This window comes from Ambystoma mexicanum, chromosome 13, assembly GCF_040938575.1.
Source record: "Ambystoma mexicanum isolate Mex_15411 chromosome 13, UKY_AmexF1_1, whole genome shotgun sequence".
Lineage (NCBI taxonomy): Eukaryota > Metazoa > Chordata > Amphibia > Caudata > Ambystomatidae > Ambystoma > Ambystoma mexicanum.
Genome location: NC_090938.1, coordinates 742,095,592 through 742,113,065, shown reverse-complemented (window position 1 = coordinate 742,113,065; position 17,474 = coordinate 742,095,592). Strand labels below are relative to the sequence as shown.

Below are 17,474 nucleotides of genomic sequence, written 5' to 3'. Positions count from 1 at the left end.
GGTAAAGAGAGACAAGGACATAGAGAGCGACACAAAGAGCGACACACACAGGTAGACAGAGACACAGACATGAAGAGACAGGAACACACACAAGCGCACACACACTCTTTCTCTCATAAAAAAAACAACGGCACAAAGCACTGGGGGCAGTTTGGTAACGAGAGAATTTCTTGCCATTAGAAGTGTCATGGGAAGTGCCTTATTTCTTGTTTTATTCCAAGGTAACATGATTCATTGTATACACTGCCCGGGTTATACTTGGTCCTGTAAACTTGAGAAAGTGCTACAGAGGCAGGTGTGAAGAGGCTGGTGATGAGCACAAGTGTGTAACCTGTGAGAGATCAAGTAAAATTGAGCAATATGTGAGTACCAGCTCACCGGCAACAGCAGAGATGAGCCAAGCCTTAAATGTTTTATACATTCCTGAAAAAAGCACTGCTTTTGATAAGAAACAAACCAAAATCATGTCTGTATGGATGTTTCCGGGTTAGAGGAGTGCTGATCTCTAAGAACTAGAAATCCAATACACAGCCACAAACCCTTCCCATACTCAAGACAGAATTCTGCCCCCAACCACCCCCTCCTCTGGTGGCTTCACAATAAAGAATGACAAAAAGGGTGTAGAAAAAAAGAGAATAACCCATGTGGAAATGACATCACAACTCAAATGTAACTATGCAACATTGAGATGACACTGCAGTGACAATACTCACAGTTTCATCAGGCTCAGAAAGGCGTCAGACATTTTAGACATTGCTTCTTTTAACCCTATTCAAAACATGTCCCTGTTGCTGCTTATAGCTTTCAATATCGTATCAAATTGATGACAGCATGCAATCGCTTATGTTCAATCAAAAGAATATTTATTTATTGGCTAGTTATTGGTTTGTTTGAATTTCACATATTGGCAAACATCCAGCATAGGAAAGCAGGATAATATTAATCATTTTTAATAAATCGTATATACCAGGATAGAATAATAGTTAGAAGAGGATGAATTTGTCATCTCCAGCTTCTTTCATACTGCTCCGCAGACTTCTCTCAATTATTGTTATCCTTTATTCATTTCCCCCCAAGCATTGTCAATGAAACGGAAACTCTGGTCTCCCTGAAGAGGGAACATGTGAAGTAAATGTTTTGGAAAATTGATTTGATCACGACGCCATGTTTTCTCTTTGATGGAGAACCTCCTCTCGCAGAATGGCAAGGCATGTTCTCCCAGGATGGGACACCCACCTCTGTCGCCATGGACACCAAGTTTACTCATCACGGACGCCTTGTTCTCTGCGGAGGAATATTAAAGACAGAATGCAACCATTTTAGGATCAGTGAAGCAATGGCAGGAACACATCTTTATACTTTAACTACTTTTAGAATATTTCCATTCTAGTTCTGCATGTTAAGAAGAGCCTTGCCTTACAAATATAAATGTATGTTTCTTGTGAATGAGGATAGTCAGTGCTCTAATACTTTGCTTATGCACACTATGGAATTGCGTTCCAATCCATTCTAGGCAAAATGTGTTGCAAATGCATTTCCTGCAACATCAGTACACCCAAGATTTTATAAGATACTTCGATAATCACATTTTATTGGCCACCTGGATAACGGAGATGACGTCCATAGCTTCTCTGGAACGATGGACATACAGATATCCAGAGTAAGGACTGCATTATAAATCAACATGTGGAAAATTCTTGCAAGCTACTTCCCCTGGTGATTCTGCATAATTTGCATGGTTTTATAACATAATATGGGGACTTTGGCTAACTGTCTATTGAGACATAGACATAAAAGATATCCGTGAATATCATGTGACCTCTTCAGCATATCTGGAATCGAGCTTGCCCACTCTAGTGTAGCGGCTCAGACATTGAGATTGACACAGGAACATTTCATTTCATGAGCGTCACAGAAGTGCGCACGTTGGAATGAAGGAAAGAGAAAGAGGGCTGTGGATTGACATGAGGAACAGGGATGCAGATATCACTACTTGTAGCACGAGATGCAATGAGCACATTCACACGAGAATGTCGTGTACACTCTGTGCTTCAGCTACAAGGGTGAATTCTACAGTCTATGGCATTTTTGCAGTCATAGTCTATGATATACATAGGTTTTCTTGAAGCTGCCGGAAGACGGTTAAGGGGACCGAAACATGTACCCGGAGTGGCATGATATACTGTGGTAGTCATTAAGGAGTTTTTTTATTTATTGAATGGGCTAAAATTAACGGATCATCAAATCAAAGATGATAAAATGAACAGCTGGATGAATAGACCGGAACATCACGCTAAGAGTGTTCACCCCCTATGCTAGGGTACTCTATGCATAACCTTGTACCCCATATGTGATTTATTTAGGGAAAGTGCACATAGGTGTGCCAGTCATTGCTAGGTTTGCATGGCATGCCCATGTACAGGCTTTACAGCTAAACTATCCCCCCCTGCATCAGAGGTATGAAGGTCCAAATTTTGCTGTTAGATCGATGATTTATCCAACATTGAACAGACTGACAAAAACTCCTTAAACAACCATAGACACTGGATACAGACTATACTAAAAACCAATGTAACCCTTCAAGTGTCCTTAGTACCTGGGTATAAACACGAAAAGACGGGTCTTGATTTGCTACAACATATATGGCATACATTACTTACCATAATTGTATTTCTGATGCTTGTATCTGCTTAGATTCACATGCTTTGGATAGGCCGACATCTAGTGGTTAGTGTGGAGTATTGCATTACTTGTTTTCGAAGTTCGAAAAGGGACGTCGACAGGGCGCGTCTGTAATACTATCCCTAGTGTGACATATACTGTACACATGGTTCTTCATGCGTCAAGGTCCTCAGATTGTTTGTTTCTGACAGGAGGGAGCATGAAATGTGTATGCGAGTACAGGAAGGTAAAGAAAGGTGTAAGATGTCTATGTTCTTTCAACTCCTAAGAGGAGAGGAAGGGTGGGCACATGTGAATCTAAGCAGAGACGCATCAGAAAGACAATTACAGGTATTTAATATTTGTCTTCTGAGGCTTGTGGATCTGCTTAGAATCACATGCGTTGCATAGACTAGTGAGCAGTACCTGGAGAAAGAGGTGGGTTTTAGGTACAGCAGCAAAATGTCAGCACCGCTTACCCCACCTGAGAATCACTCCTTGTATGAGTATCCACACAATAATGTTGCTTGAAAGTGTGAACTGAACTCCATGTTGTTGCTTTGCAAATGCCTCTAATGGCACATTTGCAATGAAAGCCAGAGTAGCACCGATACCTCGAGTTGAGTGTGCTCTGGGTTTAAATGGCAAACTGTTCTTGGACAGAGAGTAGCAGAATTGGTTCAATCCATCTTGAAATCGCTGATTTAGAAACAGAATCCCCCTTCTTTTCCTGCAGCTAAGGAGACAAAGAATTGATCTGTCTTCGTTAATGGCTTGTTCTCATCTAGATAGTAGATTACTGTCCTTCCCTCTCTGCCAGGTTTTGTGGGTTTTGAAAGAACGCTGGAAGTTCTATTGACTGATTAACATGAAATTTGGAAATAAATTAACAGCACTGTCTTTATGAAAGAGCTTGCAGTTCCCAGACTCTTCTTATTGAAGTGATGGCTATTATAAAAGCAGTCTTATAGGTGAGGGCCTTAAGACTAGCCTTGTGCATAGGCTCAAAGGGGGGCCCATAAGCTTAGAAAGGATTACATTTAAGTCCCACCCTAGGGGCGGTGTTGAAATTGGGGGATACAGTCTTTTGAACCCCTATATGAAAGATTTAACCACGGAAACCCTCCAACAAGATACCTTGCTGTGCGAGGTGACCTCCTGGCTGCTCCCCCCTCACAGCACCAAGATACCCTGTGGTGACCAAGCGCTTAATAAATACTATTAACCTATGCTGAGAACGCGGCTAGATGGACTTTAAGAGAGTTAAACACTAACCCTGATTCCAATAAATACAGCAGGTAGTGTATTATATTAGAAGGTGAACAGCCAATGGGGTTGACATTACTTGCACCATAACACAAAGTGTTACCACTTGTTGAAATTACAATGCCTTGTGTTCGGTTTACGTGCTTCCTTTAAGATGTCCATGCATCTTTGAGGTAAGTTTAAAATGTCCAAGCTCTATGACCTCAGGAGCCAAGCAGCCACATTCAGTGCTTGAGGCTGTGGATGGAGGTTTGATCCCCGACGCTGGGACATGTTGAAAGAGATCTGCAGTTTGACTGTTGGGAGAAGGGACTTTTTGATCAGGTGTGAGAACCATGTTTGATGTGCCCACATTGGAGCTATTAGGATCATTTTGAGATGTTCCTGGTGCATCTTGTGAACTATTTTGTTGAGAAGAAGTGTTGGGGCGGGGGGAAAGCGTACACACATTTTCCAGACCAACTGATCTACAGTGCGTTTCCCTTGGACTTCGTTTGGGGAAACCTGGATGCGCAATCGTGGCATTTTGCATTCTCTTGTGTTGTGAAGAGATCCATGTCTGGATGCTCCCAGTCTTTGAAGACGTTGTGTAGAATGTTTGAGTGCAACTCCCATTCATGTTCAGTGGGAAGCTACATGTTTCTGCTTAACACGTCTACTAGACAGTTGCGTTCCCCTGGAACATGTTGTAATAGGAGGAAGATGCTCTTGTTGAGAGGCCAATTCCAAATCGTCTAAGCAAGTTTGTACAGACTTGGAGAGTGTGTTCCTCCCTGTTTATGTAAAACATGGCTGTTGTGCTGTCCGTGAGGACTAAAACGGTCTTCCCTGACAGTTGGTGTTGAAATACTTGAAGGGCTTTGAACACCACTAGCGATTCTAGAAGGTTGATATGCTGTTTTGACATCAATTGTGTCCACACGCTGTGCACTGTCAGATGGAGATAATGTGCTCCCCACCCTGAACGTGATGCGTCTGTTGTTAGAGTGGCTTCCACTGCAGGCTTGAGAAAGTTTGCCCTTTAATCATTTTTCTATGGACCACCACTGCAGAGCCTGGACTACAGCTTGCGAAACGACCCCAAGATCGTCCCAGGGACTATTTGCTTGAAACCTATGGTTCGCCAGCCACTCTTGTATTGGACGCATGTGCAACTTTGCGTGTGGCACTAGAAAGATACAGGACGCCATCATTACAAGAAGGCGCACTGACTTTCGAACAGTTATCTAACGACCGGCTGTATACTGAGGACATTGAAGCAGTATGTTTTGGACCCTCTATTTGTCAATGGGGACGGAGGGAGGGAGTGTGAGACCTTTGGCTGGGGACGAGACTTGACTTCTTCTCATCGTTTGAAAACCCCAACTGAAATAGAAGGTGCATTGTGTCCCGAGTGTGCTGCGGACATATTTGTGGTGTTTCTCCTGTTATGAGCCAGTCGTCTAGATAAGGGTACACTGGGATGGATTGCCTGTGTAAGTGAGCTGCCACCATTGCCAGTACTTTTGTGAATACCTGAGGTGCTGAGGCAATGCCGAAGGGTAGCACTTTGAACTGGTAGTGAGTGGACCCTACCTTATGTGGTTTGACATATCTGTTTGCTGGACGCAGGTCTAACACAGGGTGCATAGTTAAGTCCTCCTTTGGTACAAGGAAGTACACTGAATACATACTCTTGTTTACCTAGTGTAAGGGATCCAGCTCTATTGCTCCTTTTTCAAAAGAAACTATTTCTGACTGGAGTATCAACTGATGCTCTTGCGACATCTGGATCTTGGCAGATGGCAGCACGTTTTTTCAGAAATTCTATGGATTAGTCTTTGGACATGGTTGACAGCACCCACTGGTCTGTTGTGATTCCCTCCCATGCGTAGGCGAATTGTGAAATGCAACCCCCTACTGAGGAAACATGGGAGGGAACCTGAATGTATTTGTCATTGCTTACAAGGTGCTGAAGAGCCTCTGAGGCTGCACTTCTACCCCAGACTTCCCCCACACCCCATCTATAACACCTTTGAAAGGAGGACTGAAAGGGTGTGGTCTGTGCCTAAGATGAGTACCACGGGTAAAATGTAGATCCATGCCCAAAATGGGATTGTGATGTTCTTGGATACGGAATCTAATTGTTCTTGAATAATATCCCATTGGGCTCTGTTGTAGCTGTTGTGTTGTTGGCTATTCTAGTTTGGTATCCCGCCGAGGGTGCAATCTTTTTATCTAAAGCATAGAGCTATATCCGGGGGAGCTTCCGCTGTTGACAACGGGTATCAGCTCTCTCTAGGTTGGTGACAACCATGGAATCAACCATGGAATCTAGTTTTAAATGCCCCCTAATTCACAATGTCTGAAGGTGGTGGTTTAAAGCTTTTTTCAATTCTAGGATGGACAGCTCTAGTGAGTGGGTGAGTTGTTAAAGATGGTAAAACCTGTTTTTTTATTGATTGTAATAAAGGGTTATATTGCCCCACAGACTCTTTTCATCTATGCATCTTCTTCAAATTCGTGCGTTTGAATTTTAAAGTGGTCTGCGGCTTTTTAAGCAGATCATTGAGTAAGATTTGGTCATCTATGGGTCAGTTTGCAACGGGTTTATATGGGACATCGGGTGATTACAGTAAGTAATCATCTGGGTCATTGTACATTGATCCTCAATGAAAACATCACCATCAATATTATTGACACTATGTGAATGTGTTTGTGACACTCTCTACCCTGGGTGTTTTTACTGGGGGTTCTCTCGCTCTCATGGAAACATACATTTCTTTGATGGGGTGTTTTTCAAGAAAGTCAACAAAGGAAGACACCTTGTCCATGGTTTCTTCAAAACGTTGTTTGGTCTATGTGCCTGTTTTGGGGGTTTCATGTAAAGGAAACACTATTGCCTCTGGATTAACATTGTGGGAATCCTCATGTAAAGCATCAGATAGGCCTGATGAACCCTTGTATTGTGTGGTCTTCGAAACGCTTTCTGTTGGTTTCAACAGTGGTTTTGGTGTACCGACAATGGTTTCAGTGCCTGCTTCGGTGCGAGCATATGTCAAACCGTGATAGTTCAGGGTTTTAGGCACGGTAACCATTATGCCCGGCGTCTGTTTATTCTTCGAGTCATGCGCCCAACCTGAGGGTCTAGGTGCAGCGTACGTCTTACGCATCGAGTCAGTAGCACTGGAAATGATGTTTGGTACCGGGGGGTCAACCTTTGACGGTTTTGTTGAGGTGTTGCTGGGGGTTGTGTGTTTAACGTGCTTGTGTGTACCCCGTGTTTGTGTCCGAGTGCTTTTGTCACCAGGTGTTGCCTCCACAGCAGAGCGCTGAGCTGGGGACGAGCATGCAGGAGTCTGCCAACTCCTACACAGTGTCTTCGGCATCACTAAAGGCGCCGTAGCTGCTGGTTCTCCCTCTGACTCCTCTGCTCTGGTGGGGCAATCTGACCAGGCCTCAGCCTGCATGCCAAGCCAAAAACAAGTAATACAATACTCTGCACTAACCACTAGATGTCAGCCTATTGCAGAGAATCCTACGGATCACCAACTAAAACCCTATATAGAGTCTTGTCCCAGGTGGCCAGGAGGGCAGCTGCTTCCTGATCCCAATCCTGGTGGTGTTGTACTGTGGGAGGATCACCTGGGTGGAGACCAGGCCTAGGGAAGTGGGGAGATTGTGCAAGGTGAGACACAGTATTTTTCCTTTGAGAAGAACATTAGTGATCCAGACCCAGAGGAGTAATTGGCCCATTGCCATTTTTATACATCTCAATCGTCTATTGAAGATTGTAAGGAACTCATGGTGGCAACAGTAAAGACAGACACAAGTGAATATGCTTCAAGGGTGTTTATTTTAACAGTATGCAGGTTGGAAAAACGCCTAATCTAACCTAAAGCTAAGATGGGAGCAAGCTTTGACCATCAAATTAATAATAAGGCAGTCCTTGTGGAGTCTGGGCAAAACAAAAGGGCCTATACTACACAACCTATTGCCAGTCCTTGCAACTAATATAGAAAGTGTGTGGATAAGAGCTACAATAAAGAAAAGAAGTGTTCTCAAATGATAATCAGCATGTGCTAGCCAGGGGACACCCTTCCCCACGTTTTGAGCACGGGATAAGGTGGCACTTCTGAGCACAGAACAAACTCGAGCTTTCCCCAGCATGAGTTGACAGTTCTGCTTTCAAGCTATCAGGCTTTTCCGATGGTCTCTTGGCACAAAAGCCCCCTTTTTCTGCTTTGCTGGTCAAAGACTTTCGACTGTACAGAGAAATTGAAAAGACCCCCGTATGACTACTTTGACCCCTCTGGTTAAATCCCCCCTAAGACCTTCTGGTATAGGTAGTTCGGGATTTACCAGTGTCTCGAGTGAGCATTCACGTGGTGCTGGACCCCTCTTGTAGCTGGTTTTCCCTTAACGTTAAATGTTCTTTGAACTTCCCTTCTTTAGCCACTTTGCAACTTTCATTCAACACAGTTCGGTTTCTTATTTGCTCTCCTCTCGACTCACCGACTGTGATGAATTGCTTGGCTTCTTTGGCATCCGGAGTAAAGGACAGTACCATGGTAGCAGGCCCCTCTCTCTGGCCTGCTTAGGTAGGCTCTGTGTACTGTTGACATCTGCCGCCACACACAATAGTTAGTTTAAGCTGCCTTATACTTCTTTGGAGGGAGGTTTTGCGGGTCTGAATTGGAAAGGGCAAGGTCGCTTCTCTCCTTGTTGCCCCTTCGATGTTCGCCGCCTTTCTCCTCCTCTTGAATTACCGTGCTGCAATAGCTGTTTCATCGTGCGGTCACCCTTGCTCGTACTCTGCTCTTGTGCTCCACATTTTATCCCTGTGAGGAAGGGAAAGGGCCATCAAGTGTGTGTGTGTGTGTGTGTGTGTGTTTCTGGTCAATTGCCTGACTTTGCCTGACCCTTGTGTTGGGACATGTTAGATAAACGGCTCTGGTGTTAGTCCATTGTCTTTCGTAGTGTGTGAAAGAGTTTGTGTCAGAAAAGGGGGGGGCAGTGTTTCAGGACATCTTATGTGGTAGGATGGGGAAAGGTGTTGAAGGAAGGGGGATACCGCATCTCACCCATCGGTGTCCCACTCCCCGAGGACCCCCCATCCAGGCAATCCTCCCTCACTGGTCCACCCCCAGGAACTGGATCCAATAGCGATGGCCGTGTCCTGGCCACCTGGAGGACAGATCCCAGGGACTAGCTAGGGAGACACCTTCAGGTTTTTCACAGGATAAAAAGGTAAAATCTGAAGGAGTAATTCCACTTCGTGTTCAACCCAAGCCCATCTGAGGGACATAAAAGGCTGCAGCTTTTCTGCCCCTTCTGTTCCCCAAAGGACTAAATCCCATAATTCTTCTCTTCATAATATCTGGGGAAGAAAGTCCATTTAAATCCATGTGAAGAATTATAGAAATTGAATTTTCTAAAAATAAACTAGAAGTCCCAGAATCCCTCAGGGACTGAGAAGAAGAGGGCTGAAGAGGCAGGCAGGAGTCCAGTTCAGGCAGGCAAGCCTAATGGTTCTAAACAAGGTTAGGGAATTATTCTTGAGGGCCTATACCTGAAACCAATTAGCCCATCTGAGGGGCATGAAAGGCTGCAGCAGGGAGGACCAGTAGAAAGAAGCTGGGGCAGGAGCTGGAAGGTCGGCAGTAGCAGAAGTAGAAGTAGAAGAAGCAGAGCATGCAGTCAGCAGTTCACAAGGAAGTGTGACCACAACAGGGACGCTGGACTAGAGAGAAGGCAGATTTCACCTGCAGAGTTGGTCCTCTGCTTGCAGACCTTATATAGCTCTGATAACACTGGAAGGGAGTGCAAGCAAATGGCAGTCTTTCAAGGTGCGCCTTATTGCTGTGAATGCAGAGCTGAGGTTGCCGTGGTTCCCAAGGCCCGTGTGCATAAGCAAGCCGAGGGAAACTGATGCGAAGAAGTCTCTCCATTGATGAGGCCGGATCGGAGACACCCGTGCAGCAGAGGGGTGTGGATCCCGAGAGAGCCCACAGAAGTAGCAGGAGAAGAAGCAAAGTCGGGAAGCAGCAGCAGCCAGCAATCGTATTTAGGAGTCTGAAAGAGAAGCTCCATACTTCCAAACAGAAGAATTTCCTTGCCAGTAACTGCAACCAGCTTTAATTGTACTTGTGCTGTCATCTAAGTGAGTGAATGTAAACCACATAAGTGGAAAGTCTTTTCTTAAGGGGAAAGCCACATGCGCTGATATAGAAAGTTTGCTTATAGTGACAGCCTTTCTTTCCCTAAAATCAGTATTACTTTGTTGCTGGGCGGTCGCGTGTCTCCAGTTAATACGCAGAACGTCATTGGCAGCCTGACTCAAATAAAACAGACTTTCCTAAAGTGTTGCAAACAACATTTTCAAAGCCCGCACATGAGACAATGGGCCTCATTACACGGTAGGCGGTAAGGGAATACCGTTACCGGTAACGAAATACCGATAACGGTATTTTCCCAAGCCGATCACGACCCGGACCCACCGCTATTAGTGGACCCGTAAAGTACGGCGCCACCAATAGCGGCGTGGCCGCTTGCGCGCGACCCCCACACCGTAAACAGCGCCATGGCGCAAATAGCACGCGATCACAACCCATGCGTACACGGCAATACCGGCATCCCAAAGACCCAAAAAGCATGTACCGGCATGGCGCTAATAACAGCATCGAAAACCACACGTTAAGAGTCCTGAGCAGTGTTCCCATCTGCCCATCTGCCCCAGGTGGACACAACCAGCACAGGTGGAGTCAATGGAGACAGCCAGCACTAAAGAGCACACCACACCCCTTCCCACACCCCTTCCCACAGCAAGATGGTCCCAACACCAGCAGCATGACATAGGCCTGCGTACATGACTGCAGTGCAGCACCAACAACAACAGGCAGCACCGAAGAGACGTAGGAGTAGGAGGAGGAGGCCGAGACCTGCGCAGCAAGCACCACCAGGGCACCCAGAAACACCACAAGGGCAGCCAACAAACCCCCGGAATCAAGGCGAAGATGACCATGGTATGTGTAAGACACAACAAAATGTGCATCTGATAGAATGTGCCCATGGCACCATGCAAACACCAGATGAGCATGATGTGGATGTGGATGAGTATTGTCGAAATGCCCAGCCCGGACATGCAAGAGGCGATGGCATGGCGGGACAGGATCCGCGTCAGCATCGGAATCAGGAATAGCATCAGGAACAAAGGTGGAATATCATGCATGGAGAGACGTGCATTGTTGCCCTTGTGGCCGTCTTGAGGCCCACAAAGGGCCCTCTCCCAAAGAAAATCACACATACACAATGATGGAGACCATGCCTGTTTTTCAACTGCAGAAGAGTGTATTTTGAACATAACGTGTACAGAAAGTGCATAACCCCAACTGTGCAAACACCCTCCCCCCCTCCCCGCACAACACCCCCGAATACACCCTCCCCCCTCCCCCCAAAACACCCCCGAATACACCCTCCCCCCCTCCCCCCACAACACCCCCGAATACACCCTCCCCCCACAACACCCCCGAATACACCCTCCCCCCACAATACTCCCACGTGAGTTCCAAGGCGTGAACATGTCCTTCCCCAAATGTGGCCGATATTCCTTGTTGGCCCTATTTGTAGGCTCCTTCTTCGGGCGTTTGCGATGGTGTGCGCCTGAGGTTGCGCATAGAGCGGCGTAGGGGGCTTGTCTGCCGCGAACTCCCAGAGGAGGCTGGGCCTGTTTCCTCTTGGGTAGGGAGTGGACATCTGCCCTCAATCGCCTCCGCAATGCGGATCATGGCCTGCCTGAGTTGCCCCATCTCATTGCATATGCGGTTTTTGCATGCCTCCATGGCCTCCCTCGTCTGGCGTGCGAATGCACCAATGTCCTCCCTCAGGTGCCCTGTCTCTGCCACATGTTGACCTACCAGACCAGCCATTTCGGTCTGCCTCTGGTAGATGGCTGATAGGTCAAGTTCCTCGTTGTCTGCCGGTGGAATGGCTGATGCGCCTGGATCAATAGCACTGGCATCACGCGTAGGTTCCAGGGGGCTCCATGACACATCATGTGTGTGGGCGGGCGATCCGCCTTGGCTGAACGGACCTGGTGAAAACATTGGGGATGCGAGTAAGTGGCGTGTGGGGATGGGGCTCTGACTCAGATCCTCATTCACCGGTGCTTCCTCCGCATCGGAAAGTGGCCCAGTGGCTGCTGCCTCACCCGTAGAGCTGGTGGCAGCAGAGTGCACTCCCTCCATGCTGCCTTCAATTGATGGGAGACACACTCCCGTGGTTACCACAACAGCGGCAGGCATGGCCTCTGGCGGCGTGGCACTGCTGCTCCTGCTGCCTTTGTCCCGGTCACTACTCTTGGGTCCCCTAGAGGATGTTGCGTGGTCCCCGGTGGCATCCCTCCTGGCTTTTTTCATGGGTGTGGGAGTGGGTGCTGACGTGCGTGGCTCCTCATTTTCCGTGTGTGATCCTTCAGGGGTGATAAGAAGGGTAAATCATCATCTATGGGTCTACCTGCATTATGGCAGATGTATACGTCATGCAGTTTGATGCATTTTGGGGTCATCATTGTGGAGGCATGGAATGGGGATGTTGGCTGGCTCATGCATGATTGGCCCTGTGTTGGTGGGTATGTGATTATGCATGCATGTCTGTTTGTGGCTGGATCCACGGCATTCATATGGACACATGATTGTGGGACCCCTCACCCTTCACTGCGCATTTTTGGGTGCATACACTCACCTCCATCCGATGAAACGGCCACGCCATGGTCCACATCGCCGACCCCCTCTATCGACTCGACTCCTATTGTGGAGGCACATATCTCCTCCCACTCCTTCATCTTCAAGGGGGACTCTGCGCCATCTCCTGTGGCCATTGCCATGTTGCGGTTCACAGATAAAATGTTGCGCACACGCACCCGGAGGTCGTCCCACCTTTTGCGGCATTCCCTGACACTCCGGGTGGTGGTGCCCACCGCACTGACTTTTAGCGCGACTTCGGCTCAGATGGCCTTCTTCTTAAGGAGGGCCTCCCGCCGCATATCGTTAACAAATACTACTCCTGCATTTGCAGCAAGTGTGGTGGTCAGCATCATTAGTTCCTCATTAGTGAACTTTTCTTTGCGCTGGCGATCAGCAGTTTTTTTAAGCGCCTTCGGCATCCTCGAGCTACCCGGTATGGTTCCTGGTCGGAGTTGCCTGGATATATGTCCTGGATGCAGAGGATGGCAATGGATTGTGTTTTTTGAAGATGGCCGCTGTGCTCTTTCCCGTTCCTGTGCGACGACGTAATTTCCGGTTCCGCTTTTTAACGGTGTGCGGTAATGTCGGTGTCCGCTATTTACGGGTAGCGGGAGGGCGGAGGTGCTATCGGCGGTTTTGCGGGCGCCGGTAAGGGGCTTTTTGGGGTATTTAGCGGCAGGGCGGAATGGTCATTCACGGCATGGCTCTATGCTCGTGTCCGCGTACTCGTGATGGGACGCTATTAGCGGCCTCTTGCGAGGGCAGACGCGCTAATGGCGCCATGCCGTAAAATTCTGATTTTTTCCGCCTACCGTGTAATGAGGCCCTGTTTCCAATACCTTGGAGACTGAGTGTGGCCGAAAGATGGGAACGAGTCTCCCCTTTAAAGTGGCAGTTCGAGAGGGAAATTAAATGGTGTGTGCCTTATTTCATTTCTAGATTAACATATATATCATGCAACACATTAAAACCTGAAGTAGCAGTTGTAGAAAAAGTTGAGGCTGAAGCCAGAGCAAGTATTACCCAAGCCTATAGAGCGAACTCTATGGAAGTAAAAATCTTCTCTCCAAAGAATGATACACCACTGTTCTGAAGTTGTTATCCTTATCTGCCCTAAACATTGTGCTCCTATCTTTTATGTGGTGCACGAGGTTAGGGCAAATTCAGCCTCTCTGAATGAAATTCGGACTCTTCTATTGGCTTCAAGAATACAGACTTTCGAATCCCCGAACGACTTGTCCTCGGGCTGCGGTGCTAAGGAGGTAGCCCAGGTGCCAATCCTTTCAACCAATTCCCATCAAAGGAGCTCTAAATCACCTGGTGACAAAGCCTCCATTATCATCATGGATAGTGAACCAACCACCTTGGCAAAACATCGGTTTTCGAGCAACAAGAAAAAAACAAAAATCATCAAGGGGTCCTCCCGCCATAGGAACCTAGGGTTGAGGAAATACCAGAGAAACCTATTTTGGGATGCGAGTTTCCATTCTGGATATGGCAATTTCCAGAAACAGACAGCGCTCGACTTCTAAAACAGGTGTTACTCGGTCGAGTCCTAAATCCTTAGTCCGGGAATGTGGAAAAACGAAACCAGTGACCAAATTGATTCCTACCAACGTAGTGGAAAATGGACCATCTGTAATACACAACGGCACGGTCCGGCAGCCAGGACCGAGGAAAAAACGGAAGGGAACTTTCAGAAAAGCTCCTCAATTAGAGCGAAGGCAAGAGACCACTATGCCTATCGGGGTATCTTGAAATCCTCAACAAATCCAGGTGGGCGCTCTCATTCCATCCTTTGTTCTACTGCTAACTGCAATGAGAAAGAAGGACCCGTGAGATTTTCAGAGGCTTATAAATCTACATCTCATCCAAACACCGCAGCATCCTCTTTTAAGGATGATGCTTCTTCTGCAATATTCAGAACTGGTCAATCCCCAACTCACTAGGATTCTACGAAGGGGCGGTATGAGAACTTGAAAACTAGGCAAACTGATCCTGGTTAAGTTGATTTCTCATCCAGCCCCCTGACTCCGCTGTACTTGGATTCAGTTCTCGGGATGACTTGTCTATTCCATTAAGTAGAAAGGCTGCTGTCGCTCCTCTCTTCTATTCCGGAATTGTCGTCGATATTATCGTCAGATATTACATTTATTCATCTTTTTGACAGAAGTCAATTGGGTAGATGTGAGGTTTACTTCCATTCGAAGTTGATAGAAACCCTGGTATTCCAACATCAGGAGGACTTTTTGCTTAATGGATTTGATTGCTACTAAAAACAACAGTCAGTGGCGCTCGCATAGACCCCGGCCTGGCGCTGGTTGGGGATGGCTTGCAGACACATTGCCTCCCGTCCCAGCTGTCAGACCCGGATTCTAGGACTTCAATCTTATGCTGGAATACTCGGGGACATCACTCAGTTTTACATGCGCATCACTCTTCTTCTTGGGTTGATTTTGATATCATAATGTTCCAAGAAACCTGGCTCTTAGAAATGCCAGGTATTGACAGTCGAATGACATGCATTAAATACCGTAATAGCATTTCTGATGATTGTATCTGCTTAGATTCATTCACATGCTGTGCATATGGTCCGACATATGGTCCGACATCCAGTGGTAACCACAGAGTATTGCATCATGTATTTCGGGGACGTCGGCATAGGCATGTCTGTAACACTATCCCTATCGTGACGTGTAGTCTACCCAAAATCCCTCCCGCGCTGAGGTCCCTCTGATAGTATTTTTTCTGCCATGAGGGAGCCCAAGGCTATAGTGAGTGAGTACATAAAGAGAGAAAGTAGTAAGACGTCTATGTTCCTTCCACCCCGAGCGGGGAGGTAGGGAGGGCGCATGTGAATCTAAGCAGATACAATCATCAGAAATGCTATTACGGTAAGTAATGCATGTCTTCTGATGCTTGTTAATCTGCTTAGAATCACATGCTGTGCATAGACTAGCGAGCAGTACCCGGAGTTGGAGGTGGGTTGTGAGAAGGAACAGTAGAGAAAAGATGTCTTAGTACTGCTTGTCCCACCTGAGAAAAATACCTAGAATGAGTGTCTAGGCAATAGTGTTTTGTAAAGGTGTGTACAGAACTCCAGGTTGCCGCTTTGCAAATGGACTCTAGGGGAACATTTGCAATGAATGCTATGGATGCCCCAGTGCCCCGAGTAGAATGTGCTCTAGGCTTGAAGAGCAGTTCTCTCTTAGCAAGAGTGTAACATAGTGTGATGCATTTGACAATCCACCTTGAGATAGCTGATTTAGAGACAGGATTCCCCCTCTCTACCAGCTGTCACTGACTCGAAAAACTGGTTTGTTTTCCTCAGTGGTTTAGTTCTTTCCAGGTAGAACATGACTGCCCTGCGCACATCTAGTGTGTGTAGGCTTCTTTCGGCCATGCTAGTGGGATTCTAGAAAAAGGTAGGTAGTTCAATCGATTGGTTCACATGGAACTTCGAGATACATTTAGGCGTGAATCTCAGATGAGTGCGCAGAACTACCTTATCCCCGTGGACTGTAACAAAGGGGTCTAGCACAGAAAGGGCCTGTAGTTCGCTAACCCTTCTGATAGAAGTGATAGCCACTAGGAAGGCCGTCTTATAAGTAAGGTCTTTTAGACTTGCTTTATGCATTGGCTCAAAGGGAGCTCCCATGAGCCTGGTTAAAACCACATTTAGATCCCATCCAGGAGCTGGGTGAGAAATGGGAGGATAAATACTCTTAACCCCTTCCATGAAGGCCTTAATCACCAGTATTTTCCACCACAACACCTTTTGTTGTGATGTGGTGTAAGCTGAAAGAGCAGCCAGATGAACCTTCAGGGAATTGAAGACCAACCCTGTGTCCAACAAATGGGTTAGGTACAGCACAATGTGTGTGGGTGAGCAATCGATGGGATTGAAGCCCTTGGTATTACACCAGATAACAAAACTTTTCCATTTGCTGGCATAGCAATAACGGGTGTTAGGTTTTCTGGCTTCCCCGAGTATGTCCATGCACCTCTGAGGGAGCTGTAGGTGTCCAAACTCTATGACCTGAGGAGCCAGGCTGCTAAATTCAAAGTTTGTGGGCATGAGTGTAGGGTCTCTCCCCTGTCCTGAGACAACATGTTGTACGGGCAGGGTAGTTTTACTGGTGGGGAGAGGGACATTTCCATTAGATGAGCGAACCAGGGTTGGCGGGCCCACATGGGGGCCAACGGTATCATGGTAAGTGGTTCCTGGTGCATCTTGTGCACTATCCTGTTGAGAAGGGGAGTCGGGGGGGAAAAGCATAGACAAATTTACCTGACCATGTTATCCAGAGACCGTTCCCCTTGGAGCGGTTCTGGAGGTACCTGGAGGCGTAGTCTTGGCATTGGGCGTTCTCCTGAGTCGCGAACAGGTCGATCTCTGGGAAGCCCCATTCTGCGAAGACGTTGTACACGATGTCTTCGTGCAGACGCCATACATATTCTATGGGCAGAGGGAAATCTCTGCTGAGCACGTCTGCCAGAAGATTGAGTTCCCCTGGAACATGTTGGGACAACAGAAACATCTTGTGTTTGAGAGCCCACATCCAAATGTTTTGGGACAGCTTGGATAGCCCTGGAGAGTGAGTGCCCCCCTGTTTGTTCAGGTAATTCATGGCTGTAGTGCTGTCTGTTAGATTCAGCACTGTCTTCCCTTGTAGTTGCATCTGAAAAGCCTTTAATGCCTTGGACACCGCTAATAGCTCCAGTAAGTTTATATGATTGGACGCTACTCGTGGGGACCACACACCATGTGCTGTCTGCTGAAGCAGGTGAGCCCCCCCACCCATGAGAGATGAGTCTGTCGTG

At 47.1% G+C, this 17,474-nt stretch overlaps 1 protein-coding gene across 3 annotated transcripts in view; it reads right to left on the bottom strand.

The window, feature by feature from the left end:
* Positions 1-841: 841 nt before the first annotated feature.
* The window catches only part of LOC138521878 (E3 ubiquitin-protein ligase TRIM39-like), a 164,476-nt gene continuing 147,843 nt past the window's right edge, over positions 842-17,474 (bottom strand). For 2 of the 3 annotated variants that reach the window (XM_069635038.1, XM_069635037.1), the window contains one exon: positions 1,149-1,284. Coding sequence is in view for 1 of the 3 variants with exons in the window: in XM_069635039.1 (XP_069491140.1) it covers positions 1,052-1,284 (233 nt within the window). In the remaining 2 variants the exon portion in view is untranslated. Of the gene's footprint in view, positions 1,285-17,474 lie in introns of all 3 variants that reach the window. The other variant, XM_069635039.1, reaches the window with a different exon arrangement.